General features: G+C 46.6%; 1 protein-coding gene across 2 annotated transcripts in view; it reads right to left on the reverse strand.

Moving 5' to 3' along the window:
• Positions 1–7,125: 7,125 nt before the first annotated feature.
• Positions 7,126–21,217, reverse strand: part of LMO1 (LIM domain only 1) — a 62,361-nt gene continuing 48,269 nt past the window's right edge. For both annotated transcript variants that reach the window (XM_065636375.1, XM_065636374.1), the window contains exons 3-4: positions 12,285–12,410; positions 7,126–7,537 (exon numbers count right to left, since the gene is read on the reverse strand). In XM_065636375.1, coding sequence (XP_065492447.1) covers positions 7,432–7,537; positions 12,285–12,410 — 232 coding nt within the window. In that variant the 3' untranslated portion in view covers positions 7,126–7,431. The remainder of the gene's footprint in view (positions 7,538–12,284; positions 12,411–21,217) is intronic.

A 21,217-nucleotide genomic window follows, 5' to 3' on the forward strand; every position in this document is an offset into this window, starting at 1 on the left:
CATATGGGTGTGTGCCACCCCAGCCCGGGTGTTTGTCGCGGCAGGAAGCAGCGTGACTTTTCGGAGCCGCCTTTGCCGCCCATCTCCTCTGGCAGCTTGTGCTTCCTGGGGAAGGGAGGCTTTTAAATATGTTTTCACCAGCTGACATTTAAGTATGAATAAACAACTATTATGCATGCACTAAATATTCATGTTTTACAACATCGCCATTACACTGAGGAATAATTTATGAGGCTGATGCTCCCCACGGGGGAGCGGGGACGCAGCGCGGCGTGCCCAGCAGCAGCCTCTGGGCCTACCAGCGCGGCCGCGGCTTGGCAGGGACTTTGACATTTCTTTCTTGCCAAAGGCTGGGGTTTCCCCGAGCCTCCTCTGGGGTGCAGAAGCAAGATGACCTGCTCTGGAGGATGTTGTGTCCTGGACCTTTGTGTTCCCGTCGGGACTTTTGGGACCCCTTTCCCCCTCCTCCGCAGCAGGCAGAAGAGAGGGCATCGCCTCAGACCCCCCCGGGGCTCCTGTCACCGCACCGTGTGCTGCCCAGGCAAGGCACTACACTGCGTCTCTGGGCTGTGTTTGGCAAGAATTTAAGAAATAATCATTAAAAGAAAAAATTATGGCAGACAAAGATATGCTCTTTTCAGCAAACCACAAACAGAAGTCCTCCCTTCTACCATCAGTTAACTTTCAGCACTGTAGTGGGATCATTAGAATGAGAATAGTGAGAGCTTTGAACAGTAAAGGGGTTACTTATGTTAAATAATAGATTATTGAGGAGCCATTCCTAAAGACTGGAGGTGATGGTGGCACGGTCTCTGTGACCGGCACGCCTTGCACGAGTGCCCAAATGCACCGGGGCGCAGCAGCGCGGCTGTACCCGTGTCCTCGGCCGCTGCAGCCCGCGGTGGACAGGGTCAGTCCTCCCCTACGCTGGCGCAGGCACTGATGGCAAAGTGAACCAGGAAACGTCTCGAGGGCTGAAGAAAGGCAGGTGAGCAGCAGCGGGAGAGGCAGACCCGGGGGAACCAGCGCTTTGCTGGCCTCGGTGCTCCCGCCACGTGCAGGCACCTGCTGCTGGGCTGCAGGGTAAGCCCTGGGGTGAAAAGCCAGTTTTGAACAACAAGGTTTTCACTAAATAAAAACAAATTTTTCTACAGTTTATACAGGGATGCCAAGACCTTTAAGTAAATACCTGATTCTATTTAATAATAATAATAATAATAATAGCAAAGCTATTCCCAAGGTCATTTTCTTAGCAAAATTGCATATTACAGTTCAGATTGCATTAGCAACATCTTTTTCCAGCGGTATCACCAGTGAGGGCTAAAAGGAGCAGCAAGCCCCATCTGCCCACCCTCAGGCAGCACCCGATGGGCAATGCCGGCCATCCCAGCGCTGGCCTCGTTAGCCCGCACTGGGAGAACTGATTTGCCCAACTGGTCTTGCTTCAGCATGGCTTCATGATAAGAAAAGGTGTGAGCTACGTGTATTTTGCAGTGGCAAGAAACAAAAGGAGCAGACTAGCAACTTCTTGCTTTTCTCAAAATAAATGACTTTTCAGTTAGAGAAATGTTCCTGCTTGGAAGATCCTGCAGCTTCATGTGGCCAGTCAGCGACGGGTCCAAAATGCTGAAATGTGGGTTTCTGCGTTGCTGCTGGGCGTGCAAGGTGACCGTGGCCCTGCTGCAGCCCGTGGGTGTGCTGCCACGCTGTGCCCGTGCTCAGAGGGCATGTGCATGTGTACCTGGGTCTGATTCATTCTCCTTTTCCAACACCCAACCTGTTTGCCTGCTCAGCAGTGTTTGTCCTTACATGTTGAGCTATCGGTGCCCCAGCTGCTGGTGGGAGCAGATCTGGCACTGGGCACCAGCACGGGAGCCCCCAGATTCGGTGTTCAGCTGCTCGCACCGGCAAAGGCCCTGGGGAGAGTGCATTTTTGTGCCTGAGGTGGAGGAAGGGTTGGCTGTGAGGAGGCATGACAGAAAAGTGAAATCTTGCAGTGACAGTCTAAATAAAGCTCTACAGACTGACCTGCCTGAAGCCTTGGCCAGGGAGGTTTTGCTGGGTCAGCAGCCGGAGCCCACATTGGCCTCAAAGCTGTGGGGCTGTGGTCAATGCAACTTATTTATATTAATATTATTTATATTTATACTTATACTAACATTTATATTGCTTCTGAGATGTTTCAGATTGCTTTTGTAGCAAAATCGACCTCTGTTTTGGGCTCTTGCCCTCCAAATACTCACAATAATCTACCGATATTGGGTACTTACGTCTGCAGCTGATCATCTGCTTCGATCCACCCCTCTGGCACCTGCTGCTCCTCCAGGACCAAACTCTTCTCCAGCCACCATTCCCCCTCCTCCAGCCCTGTTTTCTCTCAGACCTGCACTAAAAACCTTCTTCAGCATCACTAAGCGGCTGCTCTGCCAGGCGTCTCAGCCTGGCCAGAGTCATCCTTGGCATCCTTCAGGATTTTGCTATTAAAACCAGAGTGAGACGGACAGACAGACGGAGTCATTCAGTTCCCGTAAGCTGAGATGCCTAAACTGAGATGGGCAAACTGAGGCTCCCCCCGAAGCTGGTGCCTCCGGTCGGGGCTCAGCACCGCTCTGGAGGGTGCCGCAGGGGGCATCTCACCCTGGGGGCTGGTTCTTGCTGCCTATGGGGAGCACAGGGGTGTGCGCCCCCAATTCCACTCACTGGGTCAACTGAAACACAGCTCGACCAGAGAGATGAGCACCAGCAGAGGAGAAGCTGGATGATGAGTTGGGGTGCAGCGGGAGCGACGGTCAGGGACGAACCCCGTGTCTGAACGGCCTCCCCTAGCAAAATGTTTGCAACCTCCTCCTCTGCTAAAAAGCCCATTTTTGCGTGAGAAGCTGATGTTGTGGACATCCATGGCATCAGTTTCACCACCCCACTGCTGTCCCTTCCCTTTTGGCAATAGTATTACAAACTCAGTGCAGGCAACTCACCGGCTGGTACAGCAGAAGGCAGCGAGTGCTAGTGCAGGGGGAAAGCCAGTGCTCCAGAAACAGGGACAGGGTTTAGCAATGCAGCACACACATAGTGAGCTACTCAGGAATTAAGCAAGAAACTAACACTTGCAAAAGCCACCTCCTCCAGCAATGCCACATCCCCTAACCTAGGGGGGACCAGTCCTGGGTGCCAAGCCACGGATGTCACCTGCTGCCACCGCGGGGCATCTCCATCCCCACCCCAGCAACCCTCCCAGCCCTGAAGCCAGCACGGCTGCTGGAGAAATAAAAGCCTTCCCGTCTGAGAGCTGCCGAGGACCGGGAGCTGGATCCTTTGGGGAAGCGGCTTTTGAGCGATGGATGGCTTGGAGGGCTTTGTTCACAACTCCCCCTGCCCCTGCAATTTGGAGCGAGGCGTGGGGCCCTGCCACGATGGCAGAGAAACCTCAGCAAGTCCTGGCACGAGAGCATCCCCTAAAAGCCTGAGGAACCTGTTGGTGTTGCAAATGTCTGCCGCTTTGCCCATATGTCTGCTGATTTCCATACTAAAGACATTTACTGTATATGTTTGCCACCAGGGAAAACTACTGTCTACGACTCAGCTATATTACTGGAAGAGCAGCAACGGTATTTGTGCTATTCTGAATATTGCATTTCCAGGACCGGCTCTATGGCTTTCGAAATCCTCCTTCCAAGTCCCCACATCCCCCCCCGGCCAATTAGCGAAAATGCCTGGTTGGGGTGGTGGCCCCCTCCTCCGCATGGCAACACCAGACCCAGAGATTGCGCAAAACTGTGAGCAATCCCATCTTGGCGTCGGGAAGCAAAGGATGAAATGCAAATATAGCCTTTCTTGTAAAGTAAATTAAGCTAACAACGAGGTAACAAACCACTGTTAATATTAGATTAACTTGTTTGGCAAGATATGAAGTCGGGCAAGCTGGAGTGTCGATAGCGGCATGCTCAATAGCACTAATGCTGCTCAGGGAAGTATAACATCCCTCTGAAAGACAGAGGCACACACCAAAAAAAAAAAAAAATTAAGACTGAAGGAAGAGCCAGGATCTGTGCAGCAATTACACCAGCATTGAACACGAATGGAGAGGAAGCTTGAGATTTTGATTGCCTTTAAATACTGGCTTGTGTTTAATTGCAAAATCAGACTGTGCTGCGATCAGTCATTAGTCCCCCACTACAAAATAAAAGAGAGAGAAGATCCTAGATTTTAACATTTGTAGTATGAGCTTAAAATACCACTTTGATCTAAGATAAGGAGGCAAATGGCAGATAATTCAGAAGTTAAAGCCACTTGTGTGCATTTTGCAGCAGCTTGGCTGACTTTGGGAGCGATGGAGACTTGGGCAGTGGGGTCACCGGCAGCCGTGTCCTCAGCACAGGGACTGAGGCACAAGCTTAAATGTCATACTGTATGCCAGTGGTCACTAAACTGATTAAGCAGTGGTTATCTTTAGCAGTAAAAAGGCTATCTGCTAATACTAAACGATTAGAGTCTAAAATGCCATTTACTCTGCTCTGATTCCTTGAATGAATATTTATGCCAAGTGATGACTATAACACCATCAAAAGGTTTCTGTGCTCTGCTCCATAGAGTGGAAGTGATTATTCAACAGCAGGTCTGCACTCCAGCACTTGTTTCTGTTAAGCAAATTTGCAGTGTTCAGACAGAAATTCATGATTGCATTGTCCTCACGGGATTTTTATTTTAGAGAAATCCCACTTCCAGTGCTCTCTGGGGCATGGGCTGTGGCCGGTGGGCCTTGTTCTGTGTCTAATGAAAAGGAGGATACGGGTGCTGCAGAATTACTCCCTTGTATTATTTTTTACATATAATACAATTGCATATTTTCTGACCCCCGTTCAACAGCAAGAAGCTGTGCACTGTCCCAGGTTGTCCATCCACCCACGCACCCACCAGTCGGGGCTTTTGCATGAAACAGCATCATGAAATCTCTCATTAGGCATAAGGAATTGAATTTACAGCTCTGGTAAGAAATCAAGAGGATTGCCCATCAAAATGAAGCCCCCTGCACCCCTTTGGGGAAGCACTGCCTCCCTTTCACAGCCAGAAGTGCAAGGAGGCACCGAGATGCTCAAAGTGCCACCACATGTGACTCACTTACTGGTTATTTTGTCCCATTCACCAGTCCAAGACTCATTTTGTTCTCCGAGTTCCTGGGCTATATTCTGCTCCACCATTCTGCTCGTGTTTGCTGATTCAGCCTGTTGCATTGCCACATGTCAAAAATCCCCTGATTTCCATCCTCTCCTCCAGCATGCTCCTGCCCCTAGGGTGACATTTCTGCAGCTTTCCCAGCACATATGAGAGATGTGGCAGCTGCACAGCCATTAGTCACCATTAGCCAAGCAGCTCTGAAAAGTTATACTTTCTTCCTCCATGTCTTCTGAAGAAAGGAGACCACCTAAGCCAAGAAAATTGCTTTCTAGAAGGTTTAAGCACCATTTGCTGAAGGACTTTATGGGTTTTAAAACTGGTGCCACAACTCTCCTTAAGAATCTGAACTAAATCTGAATAACCCCCCCAAAGCTTGTTCGGTGAGGGGTTTTGGTTTGGTTTTACTGCTCCCATCCTTACCACAGGACAACACCCGTGCACTGCCGTTGTGTGTTCAATTACAGCAAAACCCATGGACAGGCAGGTACTCCGAGCACAGGCAGAGGGAGCAGCGGGCTGGCAACCCCTTCCAAAGCCAAGAGTCAAAACGCTTGGGCAACAAGCTGCTCCTTCAGTAGCCCCAGCGTGGCCACCTGCAAGAGCCTCTACAAAAAGAGCATCAACTCTACAGTTTCTCAAAAGACCTCAACCCTAAAAGGCACTAAAATGGAATAGTAATTAAGGTGCCATCTATCCATAGACGGCTTTGTAATTGCTATTCCATATTTGTGGGGAATAAAAGTGGATGGGGCCACACATTTTATAATGGGTCTCCCACCTCAAAACATCTGTTTATGAAGAAAAAGCACTCGATCAATCCAGATATCTGAGATAGCTTCAGATGACAGGTGATATTTTGAAGCATATAAAGTGTCTGGTGATGTTTTGCTTGTTTAGTCATTATTCAATATAGATGTACATAAAAGAATTTCATGAACCAGGCAGAGCAGCACGAAGCTGCACTGCATGTGGTGTTTGCCATTCAGAGAACACACACACACAACCCAGGACCAGTAACTGATCAAGTCACCTAAGAAAAAAGTACTCTGTGTCTGTTTATTAGAGGAAACAGGGTAAATTTAAGAAAAAGCAGGAAAACAAAATAAATAGAATTGCACCCACCCTTTACAGCTACTGGTGCACTGAATTAAAGTGACACTCACCATACAAAGAAATGTGTTTGGTACAGTCCAGTGGGTTGCACATGAATTGCATAACCTTGAAAATCATTGCACAAAGCATCGCAGCAGGAACACAGTTCAGAGCTTTTCTACAGGAGATGCTTCAAATCTGATCGCTTTCGTTATGCGGGAGGTCAAAGCACCTGGCACAGAATAAGCAGAAAGGGCTCTGAAAAGAAATGCTGCGTCAGCACCCAGACATGTTTGAACCCTGAACAAGTGATGCCACACAGGAAAATCCTACTGCCTATCGTAGCCTTGAAATTAATATTCTGATCAATGCCTGGGCACCTGTTGGCAGTGCTGGAGGGAGCACTTTCCTCGCAGCCCAGACTGGAGACACATCAACCAGCCAACAAGCACTCCTGGCCGTGGACACGCTCTGTCTGAATTCACTGGGGTGAAAAGCGAGAGGCTCTCAGCCAGCAGCTCAGCACAGCCCGCAGCCGTGGTGGGACCCGGCCAGGACCCCAGGGGTTCCAGCCGTCACCCACCCGCAGCCCGTTCCCTCCGCCGTACAACGCAACGGGGTTTGGACACGAGTCTCCGTGTGGTTCAGGAGGAGAGGTCTAACTCTGCGGCAGCGTTCCTTCCCCCGGTTTGTGTGTGTGAACTTCATCTCTGTTTCTACTCGCGCAGCTTCCAGGGACCTGTGTATATATTTCTAAGAGTCTGTTCAACATCGAGCACAGGAAATCCAGGCTTTCGCCACATGGGCAACAAACCACCGCTAAGATGACCAGGAAACATTCATAATTTTTAATTCACACCAGTAATAAAATTGCATTACATTTTTCATAAAATAAATGTTCCAGTTTATATACAGAAAACAGACTGTACAGAGCCCTCCCCCAGACCCCAAAAACTCACAAACATACAGGCAATGCAGTGCTCAGCTAAGCAGGCACAACTGTACATCTAAAATTGTAACTGCTTTGTGTTGGGGGGAAAGTACTACAATGTATATAGTCCTCTCTGGACCAAGAATTAAAAAAATATTGCAGGCAAGCTGACAGGCACCGTCGCTGCTCGTGCGGCTGAGCGCCCATCCCACAGTGCTTCAGCGAAGCAGGGTTTGTTATTGAACCTGGGACTCGAAGCTCCCGTTCAGCTGCCCTTCCTCATAGTCCATCTGACACAAGATCATGTTGTTCTTCAGGAAAAATTTGTCTCCCACACAGAATCTGGAAGATAGAAAGAATTCACGGGTATAAGTAAGAATGGAGGTAAATTTGAGGCTGTTTGGGTTTGAAGGCAACTCTGGAGGCTGGAGTTTGATTTCCAGCTCTGCCGGTGCCATTGGACCCTGTGAAAGCCTATGTGCTTCTTCCCCAGCTCCCCTTCCTTTTTATTATATATATACATATATACACACACATATATATTTTATTTTTTCTTTTTTTCCCATCCCTTTTGCCAGCATGGCAATGCTCATCTCCCAGGCCACGGCTACATCAAGCACCTCGCGAGCAGCTCCCTGTCCCTGCTGGGTCCTGCGCCAGGGGAGGCCGGGAGCAATGAAGGGGTTTGTCCCTGCAGACAACAGGTATTGGCTCTACAACCGGGAAATCAAAAGGACGATATTGCATAGAGGCTATTTGAAATTTTTGCTGGTATCCACATTTCCAGGGCTCCCTCGGGTGAGGCAGTATTTACACTAATTTCCAGGCAAGGACTGGCTATTAAGTCCTCCCTCACCCCCTTGTGTACAGTGTGGAACAATAAATAGAAATTTCCTGGTGGCTGGACTCCTAACCTTTATCTTCATTGAGCGCAGGGCACTGCTCTCTATATACCATGTAAATTGTTCTGTTTGTCTTGAAGTTGACAGAGAGGCTTGTGATATTTAACAATTTTATTTGACCATTAAGGTCAAAAAAGTTCCACATATAAGATCCAAGAGGTGTGAATTGACAGCCAATAGCTTTTTGCGCCCTGTCTGCTTGCTCAAGAATCAGAAGCTAATCTTTTACTTCTTAAGATAACAAACAATGCTCTTTGCACCCAATTCAGGGGCTGGTTTTTGTCCGTCACACTGGTGGGGCACTGACAGACCGGAGCACAGGGCTGCACCTCCCTGCCCCAAGCGCCGAGTCTTAAATCAGCCCCCGGTCCCCAAAGCAGAGGTACCCTGGCCACTGCACCGAAAAGCAGCTCTGTACTGAGAGGAAGGGGTAGGTACCACCTCTGATGAGGTGAAATATTTGCTGGGCTTTGAAGGAAGATCAATGGAGAGAACTCCCTCCTCAGGAGACGTAGCAGACCTCAAATGCCCATTCCTTGGCTCCCAGGCAGAGCTTTGGCAGGTTAGTTGCCTCCTTCTTGTCTAAAATGCTTTCTAGATTTGTAACTCAGGCAGCTTCGGGCAGGGCATCTCCATAAAAACGAATATTTTCTGCTGCAAGAACATGACTAATCATTTTAGAGCTCTGTTATAGGTCTGACATGGGCACAAGTTTTTTCCAACTGGACACCTGCAAATAAGCTGATTAATTTGCCAAACAGGTACAGAGAGAACTGGGCATTGGTTCTGACTTTATACGATTTCACTGGAGACCTTCCATCTTCTTCCCTCTGTAGCACGTTTTAGTAGTTCTGAAAATCAACCTTTTTTGTAGATTAAAAAGCTAAAGATTAATATCAATTTAAATTAACAGCTTCTGTTCTAAGAACTGTACTGCACACACTCTCTTTAACACCACCTTCCCCAGCAGTAGGTTTATCCGCTATAACAGACACAGCTGCTTGGTTCTTGCTACTTATCCCTACCTTAAGTACAATATAAATCTCCAGGAGGAGAAATGCAAAACCCACTCTTGCCACTGGCATCACCAACAGCTGTGTCTTGCCAAATCTGATTTGCATCTAGAGGAGCCAAAGGAGGAGCTGGAGAACTACAGAGTTGGGGAGGGGCGGGTTCTGTGTGTGTATGAACTACACGGGAACTAAAATGCACAGCAGGGATACCCTGAGACCCTGGGAAGTTTGGGGAGAAGGGTTTGATTCACTGGAAAGGTGACTATTTCTTTCTACCTGCCAGTCCTACAAACCCAGCAGTAAACTGGGATCTCTTCAGCTGATGCATGGCACCTAGAGACAGGATTTAACAGGGCAACTTCAGATGTAGTTTCATGTGTCCAGGTCTGCAGATCTTTGGAGGGAGAGTTGGGGACGGCACCATCAGCCCCGCTCCGGGAGCAGGTCTGTTGGAGAGCCCGTCTGGCTGAGCGAGCTCCAGCTGGGAGCGGAGTGAAACCGGTGCTGAACCCGCCCTGCCATTTCTATAGAGTGATTTTCTTCTGAGCAAAAAACCACGTTTTAGATAATGGCAACACAAGCAGCTAGGTTTCCTGCAACCCTTGTAATACTGATCTGTTAGCCAGTTACAACAGTGACCAACTTTTACTGAGCGTTGTGACAAGCAACGTCGACCTTCTAACAGTTCAAAGCACAGTAGGCTGAGTAGCATTGTAGGACTTGCTCCAAACCTGATGTTTTTGAGAATGAAGCTAATGAAAACACTGCACACTTGGCAAATATATTAGAGATTTTCCTCTGACAGATTTAACGCTCTACACATAGACATAGGCCAGCTATAGAAGGGCAAGTAAGCTGGAAGAGGACTAGAGAAAACTCTTCATAATAAAATCTTTTTCATAAGGCGGAGTTTCAGGTGGGCTTTCTGATTTTGAAGTAGTTTTGGCATTCATGTCTGCAATTTTGACTTCAGAGTTACTTAAACTCACTGCTCTCGGTTCAAGCTTCCTATGCTGTCTGTTACAGGAGCAGTTCCACTCTGCCTTTTGGACCAAAATCTCTAAAGGATAAGTCATAAAAGTTCATAGCCACCTGATCTCAGCTAAAAATAACAATCTACATGTAGCTCTACCCTGTCTACACAGCCCATCTTTCAGAAAAACTCAGCTCCCCCCAGACTGGGCAAATCCCTTGTGCATCCAAGCACAACTCTGCCAGAACGGGGGGATTACCTGTGCGTTCTGCCAGGCAGTGACAGCACGGGGAGGTTATTTTAAGGGCAGAGCAGGACCGCACTTTGCGCTGAGGGCAGTACCAGCATCAGCAATCGCAGAGGGAAGAGAGGGAGAGAGGTGTTCTGGAGCCTTTATAATAAAGAGTGAAAAAGCAATTCCTGAAAGTGAAAACTAGGCAGTACTATGCTTTTCTATGAGAGAAGCTTGTGTAAAGTAGAGGTTTGATGACAAATACTCATCCTGCAGACTCCAAGGCCAACCCAGCTCTCCTGCCTGCACAGCCCAGAGCCGTGACTTGCCTTTGCCAGAAGGGACATTTGAGATGCTCCAGCTCCGGTACCAGTGTGGGATTTGGGAGCAACCCTCTCCTGCCTGGCCTTCGCTGGCAGGCTGGAGAAACCCCAGCCCGAGGGTTGAACCTGGCAGCACCCTGCAACGCTTCTGAGCCTGGAGACAAACCCCACGGCCAAGCAGCCGTTTCAGCTGTGAGAAGATGGACCATCTCGGGGTGGGAACGCACCAGCTCCGCAAACAGGCACACGCCGCTGCCCGGCAACCACGGCCGTTGCGGGAGCGCATCCCAAGGGTGGCAAAACAAGACTGGGCAACCGAAAGAGTTCCCAGGGCTCCCGGACAGGAGCCGGAGCTGGGAGCCACTAGATGTCACTGCCGCCCCGGCGCTGCCACCGCTGCTGGCGGGAGGTCCCTGCCTCGCACAAACGCCACCTCCGCCTTCATGACGGGATCCACCAAACCCCCCGAGCTACACACGGCTCGTCCCGCTCTCCGCCTTTATGCTCTGGCACCGACCAGCCGCAACCCCATCCGTCCCCATGAGCTACGCCACCGTCAGAGGGCACGGAAGGAGAATCGGGCCCCAGTCTGCACGGTCTCCTAAGTTTAGTGGGAAAGGTGGCAGGGGTTTGCACCCACACACGCACCGTGTGTGGCTACTTCATTAGAGACCCCACCATGGCTTTTGTTCTAGGGTGAGTGATTGATTTTTAAGTCAGGCTTTTAGCTTGACTTTTAAAGAATTACGTTCTCCATCTTCCCACAAATTCTGTCATCTCTCACACACCTTCAAATGGGATGAAGCATTGCCTCCTACTTTCATCTTTGGGAAATACAACCTTGGGCCCTGGGCAGTCACTACAGCCAGAATAAAGCAGCAGCAAGAACAAGCAGCACTTTCAGGCCTGTTCTTGACAAGGATGGACAGATGCATCAGAAGATGACAGCGTATCATGTCTAGCTCTGTGGGCTTCTCTTCTGCCTACAATCACCGAAAAACAGAGCGCTGGGAACATTTTGCACAACCCTCCCAAATTCAGAAGGCTGCAGGTAGCCCAAGGAAAAACTTTGTGCATGACCTTTTCTTATACTCCTTGACATGCATTTTCCACTGGGTAAAACCCAGCAGAAATACACAAGCCCCACTCAAAATTATACCACCAAGATCCCCCATTAATTATACAACAAGTAAAGGGATTTATTCCTAGAGTTGAAAAGGACTTATCTAAAGTATTTTTTTCCCTCCCATGTCTTCTCTTTCTCTTCTTTGCTGTCCTCAGTTTTGACCCTGTCAGAAACCTGATTTAAGCAAAATAGCATCCATTTGCCAGAGGAAGTCCAGTTTCCATCGTCTGAAAGGACGCTGAAGCAGTTTGTTTTGTTTAGCAGCAGCTGTGCCACGTTGTCTACGGCCAGCTCTGCAGTCTGTGTGCCCCCCTGTGCCCCTCCAATTCCCCTCAGCTCCAAGGGGATTTACAGTAAAGGGGCTACAGGTACTCACATGCATCACCCAGGTCGGCATAATAAATGAGCCCAAGCCATGCCAGCAGGCTGCGAGCCCCAGATAGGTAGCTTGGATCAAACATTTTGCAGGCAAAAGGTATAAATTATTTTGTATTTGTGTGTATAATAACTGTGTTCTCACCGCTGGTTGCAGAGCTGACAGGCAAAGCAGTCCAAATGGTAAACATTATCTCTGGCCCTCATCACCATCTCAAAGGCAGGGATCAGTTTACTGCAGGCAGCACAATTCCCGGTGGTACCAAAGAGCCTGCCAAAGAAGCACAATCATTAGAAGCCATTTTAATTAAATGGTGGAAGGACTAATTAAGTGTAATTAGCAGTATCAAATACTGTATTGCACCAATAAATAGAAGTTGCAGTCTCCATTTTGCTGACCAACCAGTGTGTGAGAACTTGGGACAAAACTGCCTGGTGAGCAGGCTCTGATTGTCGAGATGAAACTTCATTTGGTTTGCGAGCCCAGGGCTAATTTGCTGTCTAATGGAGAAAAGCATTAAACACTTAGAGCACTATTTTGGGGCTCACGAAATTTCAGTCAAAAACTATCTGCCTCTCTGCAGCGGCGGGTAGGTGCTCGGAGCCACCCGTCCTCCTCTGTGTGTGCTCTTGGCCGCAACCTGACAGAGGGACAGGCTGGCAGCCTCCGGCAGCAGAACGCAAAAGACCTGCAAACTTTGCCAACCCTGGCAGGCAAGGCTATAATACGGCTCAGGAAGAACCTCACTTACCTGCTGTTTAAAACGAAAAAGCACCATTTCTCTCGCCATGAGTACAACAGCATTTTGCAAGGCATCTCCAAGAGCAAGCCCTCCTCCCTGGCTGTGTCCCCCTTCTCCCGCCTCCACGTCCCTCCCGGGAGCCAGCTAAGCCCTTCCACCGAGGCCCGAACAGCATGCTCAGCCGTTCCACTTCAGCTCCCCGGTCCTCGAGGACAGCCCTTCAGCACTGGAAGCTTTGCCGTTTCCATCTCGGCTTTCGCTATCTGTCTCCCCAGATGTCTGCTGCTGTTACAGCTCCCGCCGGGGGACTCGCCCAAGACTGCAGCATCCTTCCCCCGGCCCTTCTCCAAGACGTCCCTGCAGACCCCTGCGGCGCCAGGGGCAGCACACACCACCACCACGTTAAAGCCACACAAACCAGCCAGGGCATGAAGCAACAGGCCAAAAAAAAACAAACCACCAAGCTTCACCCAAGACTGTGGTCAATACTCATATGGTTAGTTACTTTGCTTAGGAGAGGATAAAAATCGTATTCTTAGGGTGATGAGCCTCAAGACTTACGATTCTTGCTGACCATTAGCTCTGGGCGTGCAACGCGTCACTGCCCGCAGACAGATTTGGGCTCGCGCTTTGTTTCAAGCCATTGGTTCTGGCCGATTCCACAACAGGCAGATGAGAAGCACCAGGAAAATCTATAACCAATTTCTAAACCTGCAATTTGCCAAGCTAATCAATACTAATTATTACTGGCCAGTAATTGTGAATTAAAACACCCAGCAGTGTTACAGAAACCTCCACACAACTCTCTCACCCTCCCACAGCACCGTGCTATCAAAGTCAGCTTGCTCTCCAGCTATAAAAAAAGGCCACCCTTATTTTTCATTAGAAGTGGTATCAGTGGTCTTTCATTATACTGGACTGGAAAACCCCAAGATTTCCTAGGAAGAAACAGCACTGTGTTTTCCCTGAAAGTTAAACAACACAAACCAAATGGAAACATTTGTGCAGGACTTAAAAATTGCAAAGGAAGTACAAAAATTTCTTCCCCTAAGACTCCCTCATATGAGAGCTGAAAGGCAGAGTAAAACCCCAGCTATGCAGTTTGCACTGGCGAACTCAGACCGTGTAATCAGTAATGGGGCAGCCCCTTTCTCCCCAGTCCTGCAGGCAGGCAGGGGAGGCAGCTGAGCGTGGGCTCGGCTGCCTAACGCCAGCAGACAGGACTGAAAAAATGCAGCACTGAAAAGCGTATGGGTCTACGCCCTGAAACACCCTGGCTCTCATTCAGCACCCACTCGCAAATCAAGCCATTAATACGGACGTCCCTCCCCCAGTGTAGTTCCCCCTCCTACAGCACCTCACTTGGGCACAGAAAAACCTGACGGCTTTTGCTGGGGTTTTGCTATTTGCCGTAAAACCAGGCATCCGTTTGTAGAGTACCTGAGTCACAGCAAACTAAAAAAATGAATTAGGCAGGAAAACTGGGAGGTTAATCCTAGATTTGCTCCATGCCCAGCACTGCTACTTGCACAAGTATAAAATATCCATTATTCATTAGCATCACAGTTGTGTGGAGCTCAATCTAGATTAAACAAAATAAAGGGGCCCCAGACAGCACCATTTGCATTGTTAAGCAGGCGCTTTTCTTCAGCCTTCAAATAGGAGACTTTTCTAAATGGAAATGATGGGGAAATTTCGACAGATGTTCACTTAACTATTTAAACAGTTAGCTTAAGAAACATGAAAAATGTATTTGGCATCGTATTCACCTGTCTCCTTTCAGGGGTTTTGGGGGTAAACCAATTGTTAAACAGCTTTGACTGTTTGCATAAGATCTGAAGCTTATGTTCTGTCCAGCTTAAATCCTGTTGCCTTCTAATGTCTACATAAATGTAGCTTCCAGCTAGTCACCACGCTAATCTTTTTCTCTTCTATCAAGTTTCACAGTCCTCCATACCCTCCCTTTCCCAACAGATGAACATTTCACACTTATTCTAGCACTTCCTAATTTTAATCTGCTTTTCAGGGAGTGATTTAGAGCTCTGTATATTCACCATGGTTCTAAAAATACACTGTAACTTATAGCTCAATGAACATGATTTTTTTTTTTTAAATCTGCTCGAAGAAAAAGCAGAATGAACACAGACTTTTGCCTTTTTGCTTGCTTGTAAAAAAACAAACAAACAAACAAAAACCAAACCCTGCCACCTCTGATAAGTAGATACTTACCCAAAAGCTACTTGAGCTGACACTTTCTGAGGTGGGCAGCCTAACATTTTTGGAGGAAGGAGACAAGACAAGGAGCAGGAGGAAAATCTTTCACCCCAAGTCCCATCTGTGGTTAAATTTAGAATAACCCCACATGAACAAACTGATCTTCATTCTGTCCCCCAGACACCTTCATAACAGATGCGATACTCTCTCACACATTGGTGCACACGAAGTTGAAGCACATTAGGAAAAAAAAAAACAAAAACAAAACCTATCAGAAGATGCTCAGCATCTACTTACCAGCTAGGAGCCATTGGCATAAAAGCAGCTGGAAATATAGAAAGGTTTCAGTTTGGAGTTGCTTTGCTGCTTCTAAAAAACCAGGGGTTTATTTGGTCTCCATTTGAAGTTAAAAGACAAAAATTTTTAAGTACATATTGACTCCCCTCTATGTAACAGGAAGGCCTAGCCAGCTTGTAAATAAGCATAGACTATGCAGATTTAAAATTTAGTACAATTAAACTTTTACCCTGTTGTAGTAATTATGTTTAATGGCTCTTAGCCTGAACTTAACCATGTCTATTGTTGTCAGCCAGTCTAAAAGCAGGAGTTTGTCCAAGGACAATTTTCTGTAGTTTATAGACATACTAAAACCCCTGCTACACGCTGTTCTCATTGGCCATTGATGTCAGTGTGTATAGTAAAAATTAAAGCTAATTGGCATACAGGACCAGCAGTGAATGCAAATGAATTAATGGGAAAAGAAGGGAGTGCTCCTGGAAGCAGCAGGCAACTGTCGAAAGATGCTTTTTATGTAGTCTCATCTGGGCTAAAGAGTAGTCTTCTGCATGATCATCCAGATCTCACCAGCTCCATGAATACACCTGAAGTTAGTTCAAACTACAGTAAAGTCAACAGCACCCTGCAGGTTTTTTGGGAAAAAAGAATGGTAAAGGGTCCTTACTGTAGGGAGAACAGGAAGGAACTTCTCGTATGAACATGTTGAGTTTAGCACCTTTTAAGAGATTTTTCCGTCTCCAATCAAAATGTGCAGGGTAGCTAAACTGAGAACCCAGTTGCGTATTTCTGTCACCAGTAGACACAACAATCTGTTTAGTCATTGCCTACAGGAGAGTCCCTCATTTCTTCTCCTCTTTCTAGCCTAGTGTCTGACTAGCTAGCATCTTGCAATCAAAAAACAGGGAGAAAATATTCCCTCCACAGAAACAGTGAAAATTTTGGAGCTCTTGGCTTCACAGAAGACCAAAAAAAAACCAACCAACACAACAACCCCAAAAAACCCCAGGACTGGCATATATAAATAATGAGTGGTACAGAAGGATAGGTTGAGAGTGTCAAAATAATACAAGAACATGGCGAGTTCAAAATTAAACTGCTGAGTTGAGACTGATAATTCTCCCAAACAAGATGCTTTTTTCAACACTGAAAGGTGAGAGTTCTGACTTAAAAGAGAACTAAATGATTATGAACAGGTGTTTAGTCCTCTTTTCAACAAAGCTGGTGAGGGGTCTGGAGCACAAGTCTGATGAGGAGCAGCTGAGGGAACTGGGGCTGTTTAGCTTGGAGAAAAGGAGGCTGAGGGGAGACCTTATCACTGTCTACAGCTACCTGAAAGGAGGTTGTAGCATGGAGGGTGTTGGTCTCTTCTCCTGAGTAGTGAGAGAACAAGAGCAAATGGCCTCAAGTTGCGCCAGGGAAGGTTTAGATTGGATATTAGGAAACATTTATTCACTGGAAGGGTTGTCAGGCATTGGAACAGGCTGCCCAGGGAAGTGGTGGAGTCACCATCCCTGGAGGTGTTTAAGAGGTTTTCAGGGACATGGTTTAGTGCCAGAGTTAGGTTAATGGTCAGACTCTATGATCTTGAAGGTCTCTTCTAACCAAAACGATTCTATGAAATACCTACATTTGTACATATTCCATACAGCTACATATTTATATATTGGTATATCCACATTATCTGGACATACAAGTTTTTGAAGAGCTACCTAGCCCCATACTCATATCTTCTCCAGCTAGCAGGTGAAACAGGTTTTCCCATATACTTTCCCTATATGCCTGTTGCCATTTATTTCCTAGCTCCTTCAGGACCTGCTGTAGAACAAGACTTGCTTTATGAACCTGAAACTCATAGTCATGAAAATAAAAGGTTTTGACTCTACCCTTTGAAATAAACCAACAACTAATCTTCCAGTGAGGATGGGTCTTAGCAGTTTGCAATCAGTATTTTTCTCATCTGTGGATGTGGAAATATGCTGAGCTACAAGTCTGATTTGACTGAAGTACTGAATATGCCAATAATTGCAGGGAAAGCCTGGACATCACTTAAAAAGTTAAAAAGAATAAGCTTAAAGGCAACTTCAGACTCAAGGTTCCAAACTTCCCTGCAATCAGCCTTTGCATACTATTCAGAGAAAGCCTCAGCGATGGGCATGTCATCACGGTAAATATGTATTAGCTGGAGCACCCTCCTCTGCAGGACACCATAGTCAGTGCTGCAGTGGCAAGCCATGGCAGTTGAAGGAAAGGAAATGCATTTTGATACTAATGAAATTGGTCAAGCTGTCCTCTCATGAAGCCTTCGGGTTCAATACCGAAGAATTTACATCTTGCATGCCAGAGGGTTTGGCATTCACAGATAGCGTAGCAGGAGGGGTTGAACCAGCGCAGTGCAAAAAAGCCCTCTGGTCAGGTGTCCGCAAGTTCAGAGATTACTGGGCATAAACTTCAAGGTTGCTCAAGGGTATCTGTTTTCAGTTGAAGAACACATCTGAATGTTCACTTATTTTTACTCCTTTGGTCTCTCCCTCCATATTTTCAGGAGGTCTTTACAGTGGCGTTGGGGCTCTTAGCAGGCAGAAGTCCAAGCCCTCCTCCCCTGCCCCAGCCTACCTTACGGTATAACTGAAGTGTTCAACCTTAGAACCCATCCTGGTTGTCTCTGGCACTATTGAACACAACATGCAAGAGTGTCCTCTTAGAAGAGTTTAAAAACAGCAGTCAGAAAACTCAAAGGTTGAAAGTGGTAAAGACATGATAGTGTGCCACAGCTGGGAAGAATTACCCCCCATAAGCTTTCGACCTCACTGGGAGGTTGTGGAGAAGGAAAAAAAGCAAGTGAACGAACCAAGCATTGCCTGTTTATCTTGAAAAGCATGGGCTGTGAGAAACTCCTGGAACAGCTACTGTGGAGAAAAAAAAAATAAATCTCTACTTTAACATCACAAAGCGTAGCAATGTTGCCAAGACACATTGTATTTTGAGCCTAATTAATCCTTCTTAATCTGTATAGATACCAAGTGTAGAAGTGAGAGTATCCTACATAGCATGCAAGATGCTCCCTGTTGCGATGCATGAACAGCACTTCAATTTTGCCACGTTTTCAGGCTCTGAGCAGATACCACTTGTTCAACCACACTACATTTATACCCCTCCTCTCCATGCTGAACGTGTCCCTTGAAAAGCAGGCAGGGCACCCTCCCTGTGCATGCATGTGCACTGCACTCCTCAGGTGGAAAAATAACCCAAAAACTCTCCTTGCTGCTTCGAAGGCATTGCAGTTTCTGCAGGCTGAAGCTACATTCAGGGTATTAGTGATGTCTCTGGTAGATTAACTTAAATTCTGCTAGTTTTGGCATGCACCTCTCAGTTCCTGAAGACTTATACTTACATGTCCAACCACGGTTTCGATGTTTGGTTTAGGACCTTTGGTACTGGCTTGGAGAAACCCACCAGGAGGAGGGTATTTGCCTGCACCCTCCTGAGCAGGGTGCCCATGTTTGTGCAAGATCGCTTTTCACATCCCACAACAAAATTAAACCCCGCATATTTTCTGGATACAGAATACTTAATCTAAAGGCCTCCCAAAGAAATTCACTAGCAGAATGAATCCGCTGGGGCATTTGGAGCAGAGCAAAAACCAGTATTCGACAACTGGAAACCCCAGTATGGGACAGCTGACTTGTTTGGAGCAGAAGCTGCCCAGGGGGAATTGAACTTCCATGTTGTGAACAGTGCTGAGGGGCAGTGGTGCCAGGGGATGGCAGTCCTGCGGGGACACCTCTGTCCCTCAGACGGGGTGTGCAGGGCTGCTCCATCCACCAAGGCACCCATGCCATGCTCAGGCTGCAGCACTGACCAAAACATGTGGGAAGATGGGTGAAAAGAATATCTATAAAATCCACCGAGAACAGTATGAGGGCTTTCTGGAAAGCCCTTCTCTCTTACTGAATCGCCGTAATTTTTTAATGCAGGTTTTGAGCTTTCTTTGGAGTCTAATTAAGGCCCTAATCAGTTTAAATGATGAAAAGCTTTCCCAACACCAACATATCAAACATGCAGAAGTGACAGTTTTGCTCCTGTCAAAGCGAGCCCGACTCGCCTTTGCTTGTGTGAGTGCACCACGCTGAGTAAAAAGGAAAAATCATGTTCTTCATCAGCACTTCACAGTGAGATTTAAGTTATCAGCTCCTCCCGGGAAATCCTGATGCATCACCCAAACCATCCCTGTGAACCAGAGCCTGGTAGATGTTTAATTACGGCCAGGAACAAACACACATTGCTGCGTGGGGGCTGCGAGGAGCCACCTGAGCTGAACACTCAGCATCTCTGTCCCAGAAGCAGTTTCTTCAATAGCATTTGCTTATCAAAAATAATTAGAGGTAGGAATCCTGGAACTGTGATTATGAAACAAATGGTAAATCTATTTGCTCAGACAAAATGTATTGAAAGATACATCTAGACACAGCTGGAGACTGAGGTGATATTGCAAGGATAACAACTCCAGATCCAATTTCATTCTTTCATGATTAAAAAATGAGCAAGAAAGTGTTTTATGAAATGTGAAGGTTAACAAATGTTCCTTCACAAGCAATGACGACAGTTTATCTTTTGAAACAAATGACCAGGCTACGGTCTTGCTAGCAGCTCCCGAAATACATTTGAAAGATTTCTTCTCCAGCCCAGCGCACGTGGCCGGCAGCCCAGCACCACGGTGGGGAGGGAGCCAGCCCCACTCCTGCCCCTCGCAGCAGAGCTGTTTTTCACCAAAAACCACAGAAAAGGGGCTCTCAGCTTGACACCACCTGCCTAGACAGGTAATGAAGCACATATTCCCAAACTGCACTCAGCTCACACGCAAATTCAAAGAAACACTGATCTATAAAGTGATTATGAAACCCCTGTATTATTTTTTTTTCTCCTGGTCCTTACACAGCAATATTCCTTTTGGACTTCACATACAAAAGATATACATATTTACATTTGTGGGCACAAAATCAGACTAGCTTTTAATTTTTCACATTGGTTGACCTACTAAATATTAGTGCAGTATTCAGCTTTTTCTTATTCAAAGGCATATAGAGGAAGTGGCCAACAATAAATTCCTTTGACTGTCCCCTAGATAAAGCACTCCCTTTGTGGTGCAAGTACAGTGTGAAGTATGAAAACTTATTTTTAGGAATTAATTCTGCTAAGATTTGACTAGTAGAACAAATACCATGAGCTGTTGGATGAGGAAAATAAGATGTGGATGGAGGCTCTAAAACTATTAAAAGGAAGGAATTATATAATGATGGGAAAGGGTAATTCTCCAAGAAGAAAAACTCAAATTACCAGCAGAGAACAGACAGTAGAGAAGATGGTGATGGCAACTTGAGTTCCTTCTATTAATAGAACCAATAGTTAAAATTGAGAGAGAAAGAAATATTATGTGTAGAAGGCAACAGAAAATGTTTTAAAGTAAAAAAAAAAAAAAAAAAATTGCTTTATGCTTTCCTAAAATACAGGACTGCATAGCAATGCCCTTATTCCTATCCTAGGACCCTGAAAGCGTTCCTTAGCATCAGGAGAACAGAACCCAGGAGTGTAGCAGAACTACCCCTCAAAATATTATACACCCCAGTTTACTTATTAGCAAGAACACAAAACATCACAGCTGTAAAGATGGCTAAACAGCTGAATGCTAGTTAACACCTGTGTTACAGAATTAATGTTAGTCTTTCCTGCCTCACTCTTGGTCAAGTTTCCTGGGATATGACAATGATATTGTTCTTCCCAATGAAAAAAAAGTAAGAAATATTTCTAATGGTCAAAGTTTCTATAA

The sequence above is a fragment of the Caloenas nicobarica genome, chromosome 5, assembly GCF_036013445.1.
Source record: "Caloenas nicobarica isolate bCalNic1 chromosome 5, bCalNic1.hap1, whole genome shotgun sequence".
Classification (NCBI taxonomy): domain Eukaryota; kingdom Metazoa; phylum Chordata; class Aves; order Columbiformes; family Columbidae; genus Caloenas; species Caloenas nicobarica.